The 21,925-nt window shown below is 30.0% G+C and overlaps 2 protein-coding genes across 5 annotated transcripts in view; one reads left to right on the plus strand and one right to left on the minus strand.

Moving 5' to 3' along the window:
• On the minus strand, positions 1-17,804 carry LOC122521359 (probable glucarate transporter). Of its 3 annotated transcripts, none has more exons than XM_043642021.1 (10): positions 17,710-17,804; positions 4,369-4,481; positions 4,096-4,219; positions 3,409-3,561; positions 3,206-3,316; positions 2,715-2,877; positions 2,445-2,646; positions 2,047-2,325; positions 1,488-1,685; positions 1-1,366 (listed from the first exon to the last, which is right to left on the minus strand). In XM_043642021.1, exons 2-10 carry the CDS (start codon positions 4,472-4,474, stop codon positions 1,176-1,178), a joined length of 1,527 nt encoding a protein of 508 aa, XP_043497956.1. In that variant the 5' UTR covers positions 4,475-4,481; positions 17,710-17,804; the 3' UTR covers positions 1-1,175. The 3 variants fall into 3 exon arrangements, with proteins under 3 accessions (XP_043497956.1, XP_043497955.1, XP_043497954.1); XM_043642020.1 differs by lacking the exon at positions 17,710-17,804 and adding an exon at positions 12,421-12,572; XM_043642019.1 differs by lacking the exon at positions 17,710-17,804 and adding an exon at positions 11,982-12,255.
• LOC122521358 (protein unc-93 homolog A) overlaps positions 15,699-21,925 on the plus strand; it is a 12,917-nt gene continuing 6,690 nt past the window's right edge. Inside the window, exons 1-2 of one of the 2 annotated variants that reach the window (XM_043642018.1) lie at positions 15,699-15,985; positions 16,138-16,810. The gene's annotated coding sequence lies outside the window, so the exon portion shown is untranslated. Of the gene's footprint in view, positions 16,811-21,925 lie in introns of both variants that reach the window. The other variant, XM_043642016.1, reaches the window with a different exon arrangement.

Consider the following 21,925-nt stretch of genomic DNA (forward strand, 5'->3'; position numbering starts at 1 on the left):
TTTCATGACAAATCACGATAATTTAATTCCTTGGTTCAATGCGTCGAGGATTTTGAAACTTCTACGAATGTGTTATATTTTATTTTGTACATTACAAATATATATATATCTCTTTTATTTATATTAAATAATCGCTGTAAATAATATTATTACGATCGAATACAACATACAGCTATTTACTTTTCTTCGTTCCGATCCTAAACGTTTTATGATTCGTTAGATCGATCTTTAACGTTGATTATATATAGTAGCTTTTTTTTTTATTTTTTTATTTCTTCTTCTATAATCGTCGAGATCATAATAATCTCTTCAATTTCCTATAACGATTAATTCCATTTAATCGCGTTAATTATTTTTTAACATGTTTGCTTCGTGCTACTTTCTTTTTTTTTATGTTTTCCTCATTTTTATGTACCCCGAAATTCAATTTTCGGACGTTGTTATTATCGTCTTAACAATGTGATAATAAAATAAGAACAATAATAATAATTAATAATAATAATAATGATAATATATAGAAAATTTATCGACGCTCGATGTGAAACTAATTTATGTGACTTTGTCAATAAAAAAAAAAAGAAAGAAAAAAGAGAGCCTACAACGTTCAAAGTGAGATCCGTCTGTTCCTCAACAACAACAAAAAGCAACAATCTTCCTTTATTTTTTGTTATTAGATACATCACGATTCCGATTATTTTCTAAAACATACATTTTTCCTCAATCCACGTTGTCGAGTTGATATTAGTTTTAATATTTGACATCTAAAAAATACGTTCTTAAAATGTTAAGTTTACTTTTTCCGATATTTTAGAATTCGAATTTTAAATAAACAAATGCAAAATTAATCGCCAATTGTACTTTCGTTTTTCTTACAAACGAAGTGTTTTTTCACAAACCTCTTGGAAATGCCATTCTTTCGCGCTGTAGTAAATTTGTAACGAAAAAAGAAAACAAAAAAGAAAATTATAATCCAAACAAATATAACACGCGCAATGTGATCATAATTTGCATAATTTTATAGATTGGGGTGAGCAATAATGATGGCGGATTGTCTAAAAAAAATATTTGTGAAAGCCATTACTATAATGGCGTGTATCGTTTAACAAAATGATTTTCGCGAAATTCAGTATAATGGCGTACAATACCTAAGAGGTTAGTATTTTGTTTGACTACGATCATAAATGTGAATTTTCGTAAAATGGCGGTCGAACGGATGCCAATCTCGGAAGTTCCATCGTCGTATTAACGCGTTGGTCTTCGTCATTGGTGAACGTACGATTATCGTAGCCATTTTGGTCCTCGACGTTCTTCACTTGTTTTACCGGTCCGTCCATCATAAACGTCGTTAGAAGAAACATGATGGAACCTACAAAAAATATTCACTTTAAAGATATGATGTTAATAATGAGATGTTTTCTTTTTTCTTTTTATTTTCCTTCTATCGAAATTATCGAAATAAAAATCACATCGATCACGTAAATACATACTTATGCCGTAAAAACCAGCGTAGAAAATGTAAAGAGCTTCCCGGTAACCGATAGCCATTCTGGTTGGTTCAACGAGTATCGGTAAATTACCACCGATATTGTTCATTACGAAAAGAAATACTCCTATCGTTGTAGATCTCAAATTCAACGGAACAATTTCCACGACTATTGCGAAAACAATACCAAACCACATCTCAGCTGAAAGAAATAAATTAATGTTAACGTTTAAACGTATTATTTATAATTGATTATTACTCAAAGTAATACGTTAATTGCAACGCCATATTTGCTTGATACTCTCAACAAGAGAACAATAGTTTACATCGTATTTAATATTTTTCTAATAAGATATAAAATATTGTAATTAACATTTGTAATTTTTATATAATGCATTATTTAATTCACAGTATGCTGTAATTAGTTTTGATGTTGAATATGTTTTTAATTATCAGTATTCGTTATATTTGAGTAATTCCGGTTAACTGTTGATCAATATGGCGGAGAATGTGTTAAGATTGCTGAACAATAAGAGTGAATGATTATAAGTAAACGATTTTACCGAAGAAATAAGAAATCCCGAGGGACAGCATAGCCCAACGTGGTTCGAAGTAAACCGATCCAAATGCTGGCGGGGTTGCTATTAATTGGCTTATTGCCAAAACCGCAACACGCGATCTGATTCCCATTTTTGCGACGAATTTATCGCTGACCACACCACCAACTACGACGCCGATGCTGCCAATTACAATTGTCACTGCAAAGAGCCACCAACCAAGATCGTGATCCGGGAAATAGTCACGATAATAAAGATCACAATTGTAAGCAAAACACATGCCACCTAAAACAAAATCATATCCACCCTTTTTTTTTATCATCATTTTTTCTTTAGAATATATTCATAGGATTGTATAAGAAAAAAATAAGCAAACAAAACTCATAATGTTCATATTATTTTACCGCAATGTCTGATACTAGCCGCAAGACATAGAAGTATAATTCGTGGTTGGGAAATAACTTTCCAAACAGAAATTTGTTTATCTTTGGTTTTATCGCTTTCTTCGCCAATAGTTTTTCTTTCTGGTTCAGTTAATGTCAAACCGGTAAGAATTGCTATAATTATACCGACAATTCCGGCACCGTAATAACATACTCTCCATCCCTGATAAAAAATATGTGATCAATTATTAAGTGTTAATATTTAATGGTTTATTTCATTTAAATGCTTACCAGATCCCAAGCATTTAAAGATGGAACGTATCGACCAACCGGAAAGGCAATACCGTAACCACCGTAAATACCCCAATTAAAAATAGACATGACCAGACCACGTTGTTCTTCAGGAAACCAATCGGAAATGAGACCGGTTGACAATGGATTGCAACCTGCTTCCCTGTTTATTCATTTAAATATTTGTTTATGAATATATTTGATTTCTATATGGGACGTTCAATTAACGCGAATTCTTAATACTATTATTAATAAATAAAGCACGTTTTAATTACAAATACTATAAATTATGAATATGTGATGCAACGTTTAAAAGTAAGGTTATCTCGTATGATAAAACATCTCACGATTGAACAACTTGGATAATTTGCTTACGAATTTCAATGTGCAATATCGTGGGGACGAGATTAAACGAATTTGTAATTAAAAATATGTAAGATAGATCACAATGATTTTTAATGATATTTAGAAAATAAATCGATCCAACTTACCCAGCAGCAAGGACCATTCGAAGGACAACTAAATGCCAATATTCTTTCACAGCTCCCATTAAAACGATCGCCAAACTAAATACTAAAGTGCAAATTGCTAACAATCTGACCCTGCCAAAATAAATAATATTATTTTTATTATTTATTTATAAACACGCACAAATATTGTTTTGTAATTTTACGATAAAAAATAATGTAATTACCTATTGAATCGATCAGCAGCTATGCCCAAAAGGACTCCTACCACTGTATAAACGGCAATGAAACTTGGTCCTGCCAAGATTTGATAATCCAAACCGAGGCCATTGTAATTCCATTCGCAATACGAGGAACCGTTCAATTCTAAGGATTGACAACTGCGAAACATTTATTGAAATATTGTATATAATATAATAATTTTTCAAAATTCCGCATCGTATATTTCGAATTGATGTATTCTAAATTTTTCTTATCGCAAACACTATGATCAAAAATTGCTTACTTATTGAATCTTTGATTTGCAACAATAACACAAATACAATATAATATTGAATATATCGTCGTAAAAATTTGTATCGAAAAATTTTCTAATTCTTTGGTAATTACGTAAAAATGTATAGCTCATTTTATCAAGCGCTACGAATTAAATTCAATAATCATGAAATTTGTTCTTCCATTAAAAATAAACGTTTACGTTTCCAGTTTAAAGTGACTCACTTGGTGGCGTAATTTACTATCTTATAAACGTATGTTTAATCATGTGTGACTATAAAGTTCAATGTAAGTAATGTTGCAGATTAAATTGTATATTACACGGAACACCTAATTTCAAAAGTCTTGCTAAAAGTAAACGAAAAAGAAAATAATTAATGGTATTTCAAATATCTTTTTTGTCGATTGACCCAACTTACTAGGTTTCATTGTGTGCCTTTTCGCATCTAACCGGAAGTTCTATGAGCGAGAGAGTTGTGGAATTCAATTGACAGGAAATATCGCCATAATGCAAATCTTCAGCTGTTGCCTTGCTCGTAACCCCTTTTTAAAGGAATAACAAAAGTAATCATAAATTACTATAATGAAAAATGTATTAAATATTTTATCATTGGATTGATCTCGAAAGCAATTAATTTTGTTTTTTGTTTTGTTTGAAAAAAAAATAGATACAAAATAGAAAAAATATTTACCGATCACATAATGACCTAATTCACCGAGAACGTATCCAACCGAGACTACGGCCAAGGCGTAAGGTTTGTATAAAAATTTCAACTTTTGTAATGCCGTGCTGAACATTCTTACCCTGAAAATATAAACACATCTTAAAGATAATTAATTTATCAATTATGTATGATTTTATATCTAACAACATTAATAACTATACGATTATCTATCACGTAAATTATCTTAACCATTGAAATTCGTGTGTCTCGTGTGATTTCAGATAACTTAAATAATACGAAAATATAAATCAGTAAATCAGTCTTTTCAAATTGTTAAATAAATAAATATACATATACAGTCCTCCTAATTTAAATTCTAACACGTTAGGCTGAAAACTTTTCAACCCACCAAATAATTACTTATTTTCACGAAGTTAACTGTAAAATAATTTATTTTTCCATAAAATAAACATGAAACGAATCGATATACGAAATTCTTTTGTGATTCATTGTACATTAAAAAAAAAAAGGATACATATTACGATACGATAATTTGACGATATTATATTACTCGTTAACGAAGTTGTAATAAGCAGCTTGTAAGGTTTTTTTCTTATTGAGTATCCATATAAAGATAAATTATTATTATTATTATTATTATTATTACTACAAGTTGTTTTTATATTTCGTAATTGTTTTGACATAATGGAAAATCTCGTATGCGAGATGGAAAGGTTGTAGCGAGATACGATGATAATTTGACGATATTATATTTGTTAACGAACTAGTAATGATCAGGTTTGTAAAATGACAGTAATAGTAGGGGTCATTTTCTGAAACGACACGTGGAACCTTCGTTAGGTCGATTGTTATATTATTAGTTTAACCGATATTTTTCTAAGATACTTGTGTAAATTCTTTAAGGAAACGAAAATATGTAACGTAACACCGATGGTATTGTTTACTAATATAAGATTTTACCAATTGTCATTGATAATCGATTCTTTGACGAATGAGTTTTTAAACAAAATGTTATGATTAAATAAACTGAATGAAAGGATTAACCAAATAGGAACGTTAAGATGTTTGCTTTAAAAAAACACTTACAATTAGATCTAAATCGAAGTTTTCAAAGTTAATACAAAAGATTTTGCTTATTGTTATTTTCATTATTTTTCATGTAACATTTATAAGATAATAAAAGACACGTGTTGTAATGAATCGTCTAATATTAAGAAAGATGATCGAAACGGATAAGAAATATAAGTGGATAAAGAATATCACATACAATAAATGCAAATAACAATAGTGATTTATCTTATCAAGTAATTTGATAAATATTGCTGTTGCGTTATTACGAAGAACAATATTTCAAATTATTTCATATTTAATACCTATCGTGTATTTTGCTGTGCAATTCGTATATCGTGAGTGAGTTGAAAAGTTTTCAATCCAATTTAGAAACAATTTTTTTCTTCTCACTTTTTGACATAACCTCAAAAATTTGGAAAATAATGGACTCAACGTCCTCGCAAAATTCTATGACTTACATTTTTCAATTATTAATTATCAAAACATCTTGTAATAATAATAATCTATTTATGGTACTCAATAGGAACCACAAAATTCACAGTGTAATGAACATTCCTAATGATAAAGTAATTATCAGTCCCATTCGGGAAAATAATTAAATTCTTTTCAAACATGGACAAGAAAGAGAAAATCAAATTTATTATCAAACGATTCATTAACGTGGAATAAAAAGAAAGACAATGATAGATAGAATTATCATTATGTTCTCAACAATAAAAATTGTTGGGAATCACCGTTTACGGTCTTTTTCTTTTTTTTTTTTAACAAAGATGGGCGTTCATCGTTATAAGATTTGTTTCTTTATGGTTTTTAATTTACGATGATTCCTTTTTTCAATTTAACGATCATTTTTTTCTTTTTCTTCTTTGGTCTCCTATATTTAGACTTATGTTAATGATTTACAAATTTTCTGAGAAAATGATAAACATATTTTTCTTAGATGGAAAATCGAAATGACCTCCGTAATGTATGTAGGTTAATGCGGTAACATCAGAAAAATCCAATATTACAAGTAGGAGGACACGCTCGTATAATTATCTTTACTAACATTGTCTCGAATAACAATTTTCGTTCTCGCAAATTAATCGACTAATGTTCCCATTATTGTTATTATTATTATTATTATTATTATTATTATTATTATTATTATTATTATTATTATTATTATTATTATTATTAATATTCTCGAGTATTAAATGAAAGGAAAGAGAAAAACAGAGAACCCTAAATAATCGATACAGGATATTCGTAACCTAAAGAAGTATTTGAGTGCAATCAGTTTAAAGATGACCGGACACTCGGAGACACGTTTATGCTGACCTTGAACCAAAATCGGTGAAACGAAACGGAAATGATAATCTTTTTTTTTCTCTTTCTTTTTTTCTAAGTCAGCTTGATTTTAATATTTTCTTTAGTATGTTGTAAAATGTTTTTTTTTACATGGATATAAATTTTCTTACGGATTTAACGGAGGAAAATGTTTGAGAAAATGAATTACATTATAATCAACTATTGTTGGGACTTTAGTTATTCGAAATAAATTACATAGAGACACCTGAATGAAATTTAAATAAATTGTAAATCAATTGGTCAGAGTCTTACGTAGTAATTATATGACAATGCCAATTTGTGTATTATCTTTGATCAATCGAAAAAGGAGATACCTTTACTTGTAAAGATTCCTAACTACGAAAATCTTCGAATAAAGATTTTTATCGAAGGATTTATGTAAATTGTGTGTGAATAATGAAACATGTTCTATACGGTCGGTGGAACATGCGTTGTTTGTTAGTCGTTATAACGTTATTAAAGTATCAATACTAAACCGTTAATAATGCTCACTCACTTGCTTTTTTTTCTTATTTATTTATGTGCATTTTTAGTATTCAACAATTGTGAGTCGAACACGGTACGAAATATAGCAGCTTCATTTAAATGCATATTTTAAATAATTTCGTAACCATTTAACCAATTGTTTCCGTTCTTTTTATCCGAGTCGTCAAGAAAAATCAACAAGAAAATAGAATTATAATTAAATTAAATATGCACAGTCGAAAAATATAATCTAACGTTGAGCCAAGTATCACGTACGTGTTTATGTTCTAGCTTTTATTCATTCGCACGTGTTTAATTAAACACCTCTAATTTAACATTTGCAATCGAAAACTTTATACGCCAGGCAAATTTAAAAATTATTTCGATATTTTTTTAACCGAAAACATTAATTCGAGTTATCGTAAAATCAACGAAAATAAAATAATCATAATTAAATAAAATATACATAGTCAAAAAATAATCGTTAGGCCAAGTACCACGCGTTTATGGTATCTACCTTTCACGTGTTCGCACGTGCTCGATTAAACGCGAATCATTTTTCTTTATTTTATTATTTTCTTCTCGTTTTATTTTCGTCTTCTTCTCTTTCTTTTTTTTCTCATCGTTTGCAACTATTAAGAAACGTTATGCACCTTATTAATCTTCATTGTGCAAACTAACCAAGCATTCGCGTGCTCGTTACGTGACGTCGATTATTCGAGCACGCTTCTTTTTTTCTTTTTCTTCTTCTTCTTCTTTTTCTTTTTCTTTTAATTTCTAACTCTTTCGAGGAAAAAACTTTAAAGTGACTCGGATCGTTAAATAAAGTGGGCGACTCGTAAGAAATTATTATGACGCCTAAGACGTAACGGATAATAAAACATTTTCTTTTATTTTTTTTTTTTTGCATTGTCTAATTATACGATCATTTAACGAATAAAAATACCGAATTTAATTGTTTTTACAAGAGAAATAATATTATTTCAAACGATGCGCGACATTGGTATTGGAATTTCTTCGAATATCATTCAACAAAAATTCAATGACAATTTAAAAACTATAAATAAATAGCTCCGAGTAAAAAGAAAAAAAAAAGCTATTTCACAATGTAAAACTGTAAACTATATTGAAATGATCGAATAGTTTTCATTTAGATTTGAAAATATCAACGTGTGTCAATTAAAATGGCGCAAACGCATTGATGCGTTTCGAATGAAAAAATTAAGGATAAATATTTTTTATATAACGTATATTTTTATATAACGTTACGTTATACATATATATACTATATCGTGCATTTATAATTAATTGTATGCAATCGATTGAATAAAATGCTAATAAATTATTTATTCACTTTTAAAAACATTTGATAAATAAATTTATTCTATAATATAAACGTGTGCGTCTTATATTTTATTATTCAAATTTCCAACGACGACGACGACGACGACGACGAGATTTATCAATGCGTTTGAAATATTTTTATCGGACGGAAGTGGGGGAGGGGTGATGGGGGACGGGGGAATAAAATAAAAATGTTCGAAGGTAATAAAAATAGAGGAAAAGAAAAAAAAAGGAAGTAATATAAATTCGTATTTACTAACGCGACGTTTCTTGTTTTTTTTTTTTTCATGACAATTTATTATAATCATCAATATTATTATTATTTTTATCATAGTTCATGCCCGATTTTTTCGTTATACGTTAACGTAAAAAGTCAAGGCAAGTAGGAGAACGTATCCTGCATGAACGACTGTGCATAGATAGGTGGTAGAAAGAGAGAAAAAAAAAGAAAAAAAAATTGCTTAGAGTACGTAGGAGTACACACGATGCACATCGAAGGAATCTCGTTCGAATAAATAATAATTTAATTGTTCATTGACAATTAATACGTACGATGTGAAAACAAATCTTCGAATTAAATTTGGGAAACGAAAGTTCGATCAAATTTCTTTTTCTTTTTTTTTTTGGGTTTCTTCTTCGGACAAACTCAATGCAATTTTCGCATTGAGCATTGAAACAGATATGTAAAAATAATCTCGATTAAAATACGTCATTATTTTTCAGATTTTATATTTCTTCGATATCGAAATAACGTGGTTTCTTCTATGTTGGGCCTCAAAACTTTTCAATTTTACCAAAATTACTTTTATCGTACTGTTTTGCTAAAAACATTTTCGTTTGTCTAGAAAAAAAAAAAAAAAAGAAAAAATATTGCACAAATCTTACAGAATATTATCTTCATTATTTTGTGTCATAATTTTGCGAGACATGAGTAATGAGTTTTTGGCCAAAAAACTCATCATCATAATTAATTTTAAACGTTGCAAAACGTTGCAAACATTTTCAACTTTAATCCAAATATTTTCTTAACCATAATAGATAAACGATTATCAGTATATAAAATATATAGTTATATATATATATATATTATATATATAATACATCCGAGGTGTTTGATAAATCGTTTTAAATGGTAATGTAAATTGCATCTTATTGCGGGAGGTCAATCTCGTATGCATTGCATTGGCAATGAGCAATACTAGAGTCTTACAAGTATTACGAGTCAATACGAGTAAAGCAAGGAACGTTTGCGTGTCTCTTTACGTGCCGTTACGTGTCGCCTACTATTATCAAGATGAAATAAAAAAAAAAAGAAAAAAGAAGAAGAATAAGAAAAAAAAGAAGAAGAAGAAGTTGGAGTTGAAGTTGAATTTTTAATCGAATAACGAATTAAGAAAACCCATAATTTAAAATGAATATTCCAATTTTATAAAATAATAATAATAATAATAATAATATTTAATTAAAATTCACACACACATTATTTTCTTAGGAGGTTAATTTATCAATAGGAAATTACACGATACGCAATATGGAACCTCCTGAGTGACCTTGTTAATACTTTCACGAGTCTCGGTGCCACTCACAAATAGTGCGGAACAAAGTTGGCGGATATACGTTAGTACACACCCACGTTACGTTTTACGAACTTCCAATCAGTATCGCCGTTTGATCTATGTGAGATCGTTTTTTACGCGGAACAATTAACCGGTTGCCTAGAGTTGTTTCTTTTTTTTTTTTTTCGTTTTTTATTTATGCAAATACGCGAAATATGTGTCTATGTCAAATTAATTTTCCTTTTTTTTTTTTCTCTTTTTTTTTCCATTACGAAAATTACATTTAGAGAAAATAAAAATTAATCAACTTAATTATATAATATATATTACATATTAAATATTATTATTTAAAATAGTAGTCAATATATAATAATGTAATATAATATATAATATATACAAAAAATATAATATATTAATAATATAATAAATATAATATAAATCAAACGCTAACACTGAGATATTAATTAATATCAAATATAAAATAAAGCAAATAAATTTACTAACTATATTCTATATAAATCGTAAATTTGTACATCCTTTTAAATAATTAGGCTGACAAACGGTACAATTCTCGTATTTTTTTTTCTTTTTTCTAATTAAAGAATACCGCAAAAATTGTACGAACTTATATAGATCCACCCGATAATAATAATAATAATAATTACGTTGATGAATATTTTCAACAAGAAAATTTAATAAGAAAAACTTCGAGCTTCCATAGTTTTTTCTTTTTTCTTTTACTTCTCAAGTGGAATAACAATTGCAACGTTTGAATCCATAGTAGTTACCGTTGAACAAAAAGCAAACCGGTAAAGAGGTTTATTCGTAATCCTCGAGAAAACTCGCAAGGAATCGATATGCCTATAAAGGATGACTAACGTGCGTATATATTACAACAACTGCAATTTCATATGACGTATTTTACCGAACGTGGAATGTTAGTGCAATTAAACTCGGATTTCAGTCAGTAGATTATCAGATTGTCTTCAGAAAAAAGAAAAAAGACAAAGCGTCCTGTCACTAATCATCTCGTTTCTTTCGATACGATCAATTGAAAAAAATTAAAAAAAATAAAAATAGGAATAGAGTATATATATAATCAAATTCAACATTTGATTATTCAAATTGTTTAATTGGATCCTTTCGCGTATAATCTTGAAAGCTCACATTTATAAATCCGTTATACGATACAAAGCATGTAGAAAGATCGGTTTGCGGTTTAACTCTCTAATATGGTTTAAATCTAAAGCAAAGGTATGCCATCGTACGGTGTTACGTTGATAGAAAAATTCTACAATACTAATGCAATTTATACATTTATACCGTCTTCATTAATGATCTCACAAATGTAAGATCATTAAAAAAAAAAACACTTTTGGAATTTAACACCTTTCGTTCCATGTAGGAATCCGTAACAATAAATAACATTCAATTAAAGATTCTATCGTTGATTAATATTTTTATCGGTAATATTTTTGATGAAAAAAAGAAAAGAAGAAAAAATATATTACACATAGAAATACGAAACAATCGATCTTAATCAAATTTAATCACGTTAATATTAATATTAATTATATCGATTTTATATTTTAAATATATCATAAAATATAATCTAAATTAATTGAACAATCCCATATAGAAAATCAAATGCGGTAAACATAATTAATCTCATTGTTATTAATAATATTAATTTAATAAATAATATCATACTCGATCTCGAAAATTAAAAAAACTTCGTTGAAACGTTATTGAATTATTGCGAAAAAATTATTTCGTTAAAAATAATATTAAATGAAAAATATATATAAAATATCATATCGATAAAAGACTCACGTTTTTATCCGTAGAGACGAGAGCGGTAGAATAAAAAGGGGGAGATGAATAACAATGAAAATGAATACCGAGTGATCAATTTTCTTATCCTCTCGCGTAATTTACGTTAGGGGATATAAACATACGAGTATAATAACAAAAATAAAAATTCAACGACGAACGGTAACACTTTATGTCGCACTAATAAAAATCACACACCCTGATGATTTTCGACAAAATAATAATAATAATAATAATAATAATAATAATAACAACAATAATACTTCGATGATCAATAAATGTAATTAGGAGGGAAAAAACAAAATGAAAGAAAGAAACAGAGGGTGGGGTGGGGGATTAAAAGATAAGTAGAAAGAAAGAAAGAAAAAAAGTAAGAAATTATTGCCAAAAGGTTCACGAGGGATGGTGAGTTTAAATGAGGACCGAACGAATAGGGAACCTTCATTTATAAGAAAGTAAGCAAGTATCTATCACGGTCCTCCAATGATTTTCATCGAAAAGGAAGGGGACCCGTTCGTTCGTTCCTTCGTTGTCGTCGTCGTCGTCGAACTCCCCGTGCATCCACACAACTAAAACTACTTTCGATGTATCGTTTACAAGTCCCCCGTAGTAGAGACACAATTACACGCACACACACACGCACACTCACACATACACACACACACACATTAAATCCTATATACACATAGGATACATTTATGAACTGTAAGTAAGGTACAGTACGAGGATATGTCGTTACAATACACGCATGTATTTCTCTCGATCACCACGGTGGGAGTAAAATACACTCTCGATCTTTGATTTTCAAGGTCGTTCCTCGTATCGACCAATCGCAACACCGTTCCTCACGTCGGTGTGACAAAAATGTTGTACATCTCGTTCACGATGAGCCACCATCACCACCACCACCACCACAATGTACATCATCGAATTAAACATTCGCGTTTATTTATCGCGAATATACGTTATATATTTATTTATTTGAAATAACTATAATCGATTATTGTCATGTGCGATAAAATTATGTTCAATCAAAAAATACAACAAAGAAACCTAACGCCCCCCCACCCCCACCCCCTTTCTAATCGTATTACGTTTCCTTATTTTTATTTCTACACATTTTGATTTACTTCCGTTAATTATATCAATCGTTGATAAAATAAAAAGAACTTTGACGAATATTATTATATGAAAATAATTGTATAATAATTCTTGAACGAATGGGTATTGTAAGTTAGTATGATATCGTGCAACTTCTCGCGATATACTACACAACACTTGCTTATTGTTCCGAGTAAAAAGTCCTTGAAGGACGAGCTCACTCTCTCTCTCTTTCTCTCTTTTTCTTTCTATATGTGTGTGAACCTTGGGTAGTTAGTTGTTGGTTGTTAGAAGGTAAATGTAAAGGAAGTTAATACGAGTGACACCCAACGCGAATGAGATATATCTGAGAGAGGTGATTAACCCTCCTGTCTTGCCGATAGATAGAAAGACGCAACAAACAATCTACCTGTCATGCGACGAACGTCGTAACATTGACATACTTTTCATACCAATAACGATCATTCATTTTTCTTCCTGATAAATCACCATCTTTTTTACTAATCAATTCTACTCGTAAGAGATTTCTTATTAGAAAATTAACGTATGATGATTATTATTATAATATATTATGTCGAAATATATTCATCTTCGGGGAGAAATTATCGAAATTTCCTATAGTGAGAGAGGTCGAATGATCGGTAAAAAAAAAAAAGAAGAGATAAAAATAAAAAGTATATCTTAATATAGAATGAGATTTTTACGCAATTTGGATTAACGGACTATATCGTAAATACATTTTTAAAATTATTTTTGTTGTTGTTGTTGGTGATGACCGTAATAAAATTTACACAATTGGAAATTAATTGTTATAAACAAAATTAAATAATATGGATTTAGGTCATTATCGAAATAAACGGATAGTATTTTTTTTTTTTAATTAAAAAAGAATATAAAAATTTACATTTTTATAGAATTTATATTTATTTACAAAATGCGATGGTAGGTTTAGGGTTGAACAAATTTTTGTTGAAATTGTTCGATTCGTCTTTTTTTATTTTTTCTAACATAAAAAGAAAATTTTGCTTCGCCAGGAATCTTCCATCGGAAGTTAAACAAAATGTTTTTTGTTGATTGAAAAAGAAAAAAACAGAATTAGGTGTATATATTTTCCAATAATTTGTAACACATGAATACTTAAACTTTCGATAAAGGGAAACAAAAAAAGGATTAAAAAAGTGATGTCAATCTTTGACTGCATAAATCATACGCTTTTTGGTTTATTTTCATACTTGAAAACGTGTTTACTTAAAACGATAATCGAAGGTCAATGACAGCCTCCACATATCCGGATCCGGTTTTTTTTGTAAAAAAAAACATTCATTTAAATATCAAAGATTATAATGTATCGGCATTGAAAAAATTAATCCTCATATTGAACGTTTTTCTAATTGTTTCGTTAGATAGAATTCATTCCATCAAAGAAAAATTGTTTATTCTTTAGAAGAAACTGTTCGTTGAATGAATTTTATTATGAAGTTCCTATAGCTTAAGAATAAACAGAAAAGAAAAGAAAACAAAAAATAACGTTGGCAGGTTCATTAAACCGTAAAACCTTAACAAAACCCATTCACGTAACTCTGAGACCTTATGTTCATTCAATCGGCTGCGAAGGTTTTTAAGGTCTCCTCTGACCGTAATTAAAAAAAAAAACACAAAAAAAAAATAAAATCAAACAGGAAAGACATTATTTATAAAGGTCGTGCTTGACGTCGAATTAGAAAAAAAAATATAAAAAGAAAAAACATCAAACGTCCAATTAATAACATTTTTCCGTTTCCCACTAATCGCGAAAGATCATTGGCGTTAAAATAATCGCAAATCATTTCGTGCGTTTTATTGACAAAAAAACAAAAAAAAAACAAAAAAAAAACAAAATAAAATTACTTCTTTTCTTATTGTTCTCTCGAAAACTCATGGGTGCGTGTTTTTATTTTTTACTTTTATATATTTTATTATATAATTTTCTAATAAAATTTTCTCTAAAAATTTCGAATAAAATAATTTCCTAAATAATAATATATACATATATATTATTTTACATATGCATATAATTTTCTTTATATATATACTATAAAGAATCCTTCGTAAAATAAAAAAAAAGGAAGAAACCTTCGAAAGAGAATATTTGGAGGACGTTTAGTCGATTCCTCAAATCTTTCAACATTTCTTTCACTTCTTCTTCTTCTTCTTCTTCCTCGTCGAATTTGACCTTCTTCTTCTCTGTTCGAGCCCTTGGATTAAAAGAAAAAAAAATAATAAGAAGAAGGAGGAGGAGGTGGAGAAGAAAAAAAAAACGAAAAGGTCGGACGCGACGACGCAACAGATGCGAAGACACAACCAACGCGCGAGGATAAAAAAAGGTTTTCCCTTTTTCGAGGAAAAGGTAAAAAGAATCGAAGATAAATAAGAGAGAGAAAGAGAGAGAGAAAATTTGGGAGTAAAAGTGTACGTATGTACGTATGTATGTGTATGTGTATTAAAAAAAAAGAAACTTAGGTTTCAGTACGCACTCTCGCCGTTATCGACCATCGAAACGAGTTTAACCGAGTTGACACGAATATAACCGAACTGTTAACCAATGCCGAAGTGAGGAGGTGGTGTGTATATGTATGTATAAAAAGTCCAAGAGGATAGAAGAGAGACCCGATCCCGATCCCGATTCCTCGAGAGTCCTTAGAAAACGAAAACAACACAACACAACCAACGATTGAACCAACTTGCAAAACCCCCAAATTGTCGTCTTCTTTCCCCCCTTTGTTTTTTACCCTCCAATCGTTTTGAAATATTTATTCCATTCTAATTGAAATTTCGTTGAAATCATTTCTAATCGGTACAGTGACAACAACAAAAAAGTCAAAAAAGGGAAATACGATTTTCCCCGATACAATTATAATAAATCGGTTCGTTGTTATTTTTTTCTCGAGATTAATTTTCCACGTAATTTTTTGTTAGTTAGTTTGGTGTTTACATTCCAATGAATTGTTAACGAAACGATCGGATTCTTCTCACCTTCTTAATATTTTTCCGAACATTTTTTTACGTTTGTTACCAGGGGGAAGGAAGGAATACGTCCAAACACGTATTTACGTATCTAAATACATATGGTACGTGTGCGTGTGCGTGTACGTGTGTGCGTCTATCCTGTGTGAAAGCATAAATTTAATAATGCACGCGTGCTGCTGCAACACTTGTCGTGTTTCTTACGTGCATTTGAATTCTCATGTGTCAAAATTTGTTCTGCGTTAATCGAAAGAAATTTGTCGGTTCGTTTATCGTGAAGTGTTGATTGTCATAAAGAAACAAGAAATGATTCTTTATCTTCGATGAATTACAAGAAACATTTGTTTTAAACGCTGAACTAATTGTAAGAAGAAAGCATTTTTTTAGTGTTTCGTTGATAGAAGAAAAAACATAAAAGAAACCCAGTGGAAAATGTTATGTGACGTTTAATGGATCTTAGTAGAAAATATTACGAACGCATAATTGTTGTTGTTGTTTTTTTCTGATTTCTTAATTTCGTCCTAAATGTGCGTATTATAATAAAAAGAAAAAAAAAAGAAGAAAAAGAAATAATGAAACTGTTCGGTTAAAAAATTATTGTTGTGCGTTATGGGAAATTAATCATGATGGTGATCGATTGGAATTGGAAGAGGATCGTTTCGATGATGCTCTTCGTCAATGTTTTTTTTTTGAAGAACCTGTCATCTCCATCATCACGAATAAATGTAAGTGTTTTTTTTCAATTCCTTTCTTTTTATTGCCTCTTCGTCACTTCGATTGAATTTGTTTCTTTTTTTTTTTTTGGTGTGTGAAATATTTTCTTTTAAAACCTTCGAACGGTAAACTAATTTACCAAAAGCCTGAAATATTTATTTTATTAACGATAAATACGTAAAATATTGGTCAATAAATTCATGCGATTTTTATCGTTAATTTATTCGAAAAAATCTGCACGAATTTATTGGTCGATCTTATCTTTAATTACAAAAGAAAACAAAATCAAATGATTCATGAGATTTCAATTGAAATAATTAATAAAATATCCTTACGTTGTCTTCGAACTACCAGAACACGAATTAGATCATCATCCCTAAATCGAAAGATTTAAAATAACTAGTTTTAACATTTAATCAACCATAAATGCGTGGAAACAGTAAGAATTTTAATTGTTTGCGCAATTATTAAAATAAAATTAGAATTCCTCCCATATATATAAATATATAACAGATTAGTCGCAATAAATACACGCGGTTTCTTTTTTTTTTTCTTTTTTCAATTATTTAATTAGGAAATCCGTACGAATTTATCTGTCTCGTCTTATCTTTAATTACAAAAAACAAAAACAAAAAAAAAACAAAAAGAAAGTAACCTAACGATTTATCAGATTTAAATTAAAATTAATGATTAATAAATTTTCCTTGCGTTATCTTAAGAAAAAAAATAATTGAATTCAAATTAGCTCGTAATAACTTGATTGAAAATTTGGTATCCTATCCTGTTCCATTTCTATTATTATACACGATAGCGTTTACAATTTATTCGTATTAAATAACGAATCGTGTAAGTGCCGTGAGTGCTGGGCGAGGGGGTAGAAATATCGTTTTTCAATACGTTACTAGTTTACCTTCAAGTATTATAACGCCTACACCATTTTTTCCCTCCTTTGAATGCGTGTGTTTCCCTTACGACGTCGAATAACGCAGCACGTGTGCGCAGCAACAGTTTCCCTTTGTTTTAGATTTTTCTTTTCTATTCTATTCTATTTTATTTTCCTATTTTTCTTTTATATTTTTTTTCGAAAGTGTGACTATAATCAATCAACTCTCAGGAGAAGGAAAAAAGAAAAAAGAAAAAACAATATTCGTACAATTATAATTCGAAGAATATTCAAGTAAATTGAATGAAAATAAACAGGGAGGGCGGGTTGGGGGGAGGGGAGAGAGGTTGTCGTAAAATATTAGGGACTTGCACGGGAAACAAATGTAAACGATCGGCACGAAGTAATAAAATAAAATTTGAAAAAAAACCAACCTAAACCGAGAGAAAAACCGGGATAGAAAGTATTCGAGGGTTGTTTTTTTTTTCCCGGAAAAGTTCGAAAGGTCGCGGTGATATTTTTTAACGTAAATAGGATTTCTTTTTTCCGTCCTCCCCTTAAGGGGTTATACGCAGTTGCGAGGCTCGAAAAAGGCGTATTTTCATGAATTTTTTCTAGAAACAGTTTTTATTTCTCAAAAAAAATTGTTGGTAATTCAAATAGAGTGAACTTTTGAGAATACAATAGCGCGTCGATTCTGTAAAAATATTAATCTGCACTGCTCCTGTAGATGATTTCCTGAACGTCCTCTAAAAAAAGACGTTTGGCGGTGATCTCCATTTTGGCGGTTTGGATTATCCAAAATTAAAAAATATGGTGGATTCTTTTAAAGGATAGATTAATGTAGGTATTAAAACCAAGGAATAATAAAAATTTTGATTTTTGACAAAATGGCGTCTATTTGAAAAAAAGTTGTTGTTTTTGACTAAAATTTTCGCTCTAAATTGTTACAAAAAAATAGTAATAAATTTTTTAAAAATTATTCCTTATACTTAATACCTGAGGAATATATCTAAGAAGATTGTGTAAAAATTTGAAACCGATCGGTTAAGCCGTTTTTGAAAAATCGAGATCACCGACTTTGAAAATACGTTTTGAGAAAAACGCGTTTAAAGTTTCCAAGAGACGTTTACACATAGTTAAAAATTTTTGTTTGCAGCTTACATGAAGTGAAGAATATTTGTCGGATCGATTTGAAATTTTCAGAGAATATACTTAAATATATGTACATTCCGAAAATGTAAAAAAAAAAAATCGATTTTTTGAAAATCCTAACTGCGTATAACCCCTTAAATCGATTAAAATAAAAATTTTTCCGAGTAAAATTTTTAACTCGTACGACAAATTTTTAATTGATTCTGGGAAAGATCGTAATTCGCATTAAAACAAAAAAAGAAATATCAATCTATTCAAACTTTTCAGGTAAACCTAATCTTATACAAAATCCTCCCCCTTACCACCCCCTCAAAAAAAAGGGCATAGCTCTAATTCGAGCTATAATTAACAAAAAAATAAATAAAATATTTATAATTATATTTATAAATCATGAAATACACAAAATCGAATCAATCGAAACGAATGATATACTTCGTCGTATTTCGTTTAATTATATTTCGTTTAACTGATACGTGATATCAATATCAGAAAAGATACGTATAAATGAACAAATAATGCGATATTATTTATGCAATAATTCTTACAAAATTATTTCACCTTGAATTTTTTGTTGTAATTTATATAAAATTTTTAATTTATTCGACGAAATCGTACGCTTTATACGATTTCCTTCTTTTGTATTTTTTCTTTTGCCTCCCCCCCCCCCGACCTTTTCTATCTCTCCTACCGTCGAACCCGTCCCCTCCCCAACCGTTACCCCTTTTTCAATCGTCCATGAATTAATTATTCTTTGTTTCGAATTATTCGCTCTATTACCGCAATTAATTGCCGATCGAGCGTGCCTTACCAAGAGACTAACACAACAAACGCGTGCCCATATATTAATAGATCCTTGTACACACAGTTCACGTTCCGGCTTTACGAATCTCATTGCATATTATTAATGGTTATATTGATGTGATATTGATCACGGAAAACTCACTCACTCACTTCTATCAACCCCTCCTCTGACCGCCCGCCCACCAGCCACCTACTCCCCCCTCAACACCCCCAACCGCTTCATTGATTATCCTCATTACGAATGTCAATTATTTCTTCTCGGCAATCATTTTGAAACTTATTAGGGTGAACCAAAAGTTCGTGAGTTTTTTTGAATATTTTTAATATTTCTCGCTTACGTGTAAAGTAATTTTATTTGGTGTCAAAAAAATTTGTAGCGTTATGATTAAACGACAGAATAATAAATTCACGAACACTTTTTGGTTTAGCCTGATATTTAAAAAAAGAAACAAACAAACGTAATTTCGCAAATGACGATTACTTATATATAAGCGCCCGAAAATCACGTTAAAACGTTCGTTTTGTATTCTCTCTCTCTCGATCGTAAGATAATAAATAAAATTTTCGATGAAATAATAATTATAATAATGAATAATGAATAATTCTTAAAGATAAAATCTTTAAATAGCTTAAAAGATTTCCTCTTTCGTCGTTGGAGCAGCGTAGTTATCATGAAAAAAAAAAAAAAAAAAAAAAAAAAAAACAAAATTTAAATGCGAATCCGTTTGGTTGATTTGCGATAACTGTAAAGAAAAAAAAAAGAACGGGAAAAGGAAAGAAAAAACGGGAAAGAAACGAATAATAAATTTGTATTATAAAAACCGGTTGTTTTTTTTTTTGCTAAGGTAAGGCGAAGAGAGAGAGAAAGATACACTGCCTTTTTTTTCTGTTTTTTTTTTTTTTACGATGCACAATCACCAACCAATCGCGCTTATGTCATCGAGACGTCATCGAGCTCTACTCTATGAACAGAAACTATTTTCCACAAGGTCCTGCAATATCCTTACGATCATATTAGAAAACAACCTAACTCCGATTCTTTTGATAATAATTCTTTTTTTATTCCTTATTATTATTCTTCTTATTCTTATTCTTCCTACTCTTCTTCTTCTTCTTATCTCCTTTCTTTTTTTTCTTCTTTTTTTTCTTTTTTTTTATTTATATAAACGCGCACGTGCGTATAACGATAAAAGCAAAATGTCTTATCGTTGTTTTTTTTTTTATTTAACGTAAGACGGAAATATAAAAGAAGAAAATATATATATATATAACGGAAAAGAGAGGAAAAAATAAGAAAAGAAAAAAAACTTAACGCAAGATCTTATAATAGCGTTCACAGGATACCGCGAGATATTGCGAAGATATTATTTTAAAATCAATAACAAAATCGTAAGAGAAAAAAAAAATAAAATGGCGTGCGTGTGCGCAAGTTAGATCTAGTTTCATTTAAAACGAGTTTCATTAGAACGCATTGTAGAATTATGTAAATCTCTGACTAATTGGCAAGACGATCGAGTTTTACGCTAGTCATCTGTTACTTTTTGCTCGACCTTTTATGTAGGAGGAGAAGGAGGAGGAGAAGGATGAAGGGGTAGGGGGAAGAGGGGGAGGAGGAGGTGTTTTCACGTTTCTTACCGATCTCGTTAGCCCAGTCAACGCGGGCCAAACCCGGAACTTTTCTTGTTTATGCTTCAAAATTTGACCTAAGGGTAAGTTGACGACGCTGAATCGAATGGTGCTAATTATAATAAAATCAGCAACCGGCATCTTGGGGAAAAAGGGTAAAAAAGGGTAAAATATAGCCTTATCTTAGAATCTAGGCATTTAATCGAAAAAAGTTTCAAACAAAAGTTGTAGAGAATTAAAATATACATAAAAATGTTCTATGAGTTATCTTCGTATTTTCAAAAATAAGCGCATAAAATTGGATTGAAGATGGGAACAAAATTTTAAGAGTGGGAGAAGGCAAGCTTATCCCTCCGTCGCGTTTTACACGCGAGCGAGCTAGTATGCGTGCGAGCGTCCGTGTGCACTAATACACAAACGAAGGATCTTCGGCAATCTTCGGGACTCTCGGTCTTGAATGAAAGTGCGAGTGAGAGAACAAACCAATATTCTCTCTTTTTATTTATCATGCGATAACGAGTATTATTGTCCTTGGCCATCGATTGTTGAGCTTTCTGATATTTCTCTTTTTATTTTTTCTTTCGGTAGCGAGAATTTTACGTCTTGGCCATCGAGCGTCGAGCGTTTTGTATACGAGTGCGAGTGAGAAAGAAAACCGATA

This window comes from Polistes fuscatus, unplaced genomic scaffold (genome assembly GCF_010416935.1).
Source record: "Polistes fuscatus isolate 324 unplaced genomic scaffold, CU_Pfus_HIC Scaffold4, whole genome shotgun sequence".
Lineage (NCBI taxonomy): Eukaryota > Metazoa > Arthropoda > Insecta > Hymenoptera > Vespidae > Polistes > Polistes fuscatus.

Coding starts and splice junctions, on each gene's coding strand:
- LOC122521359 (XM_043642021.1), bottom strand. CDS start 4,474: ATGTTCAGCACGGCATTACAAAAGTTGAAATTTTTATACAAACCTTAC. Junction 4,220..4,368: donor ATTAGGTCATTATGTGATCG/GTAAATATTTTT, acceptor TCCTTTAAAAAG/GGGTTACGAGCAAGGCAACA. Junction 2,326..2,444: donor GGCTAGTATCAGACATTGCG/GTAAAATAATAT, acceptor ATTTTGTTTTAG/GTGGCATGTGTTTTGCTTAC.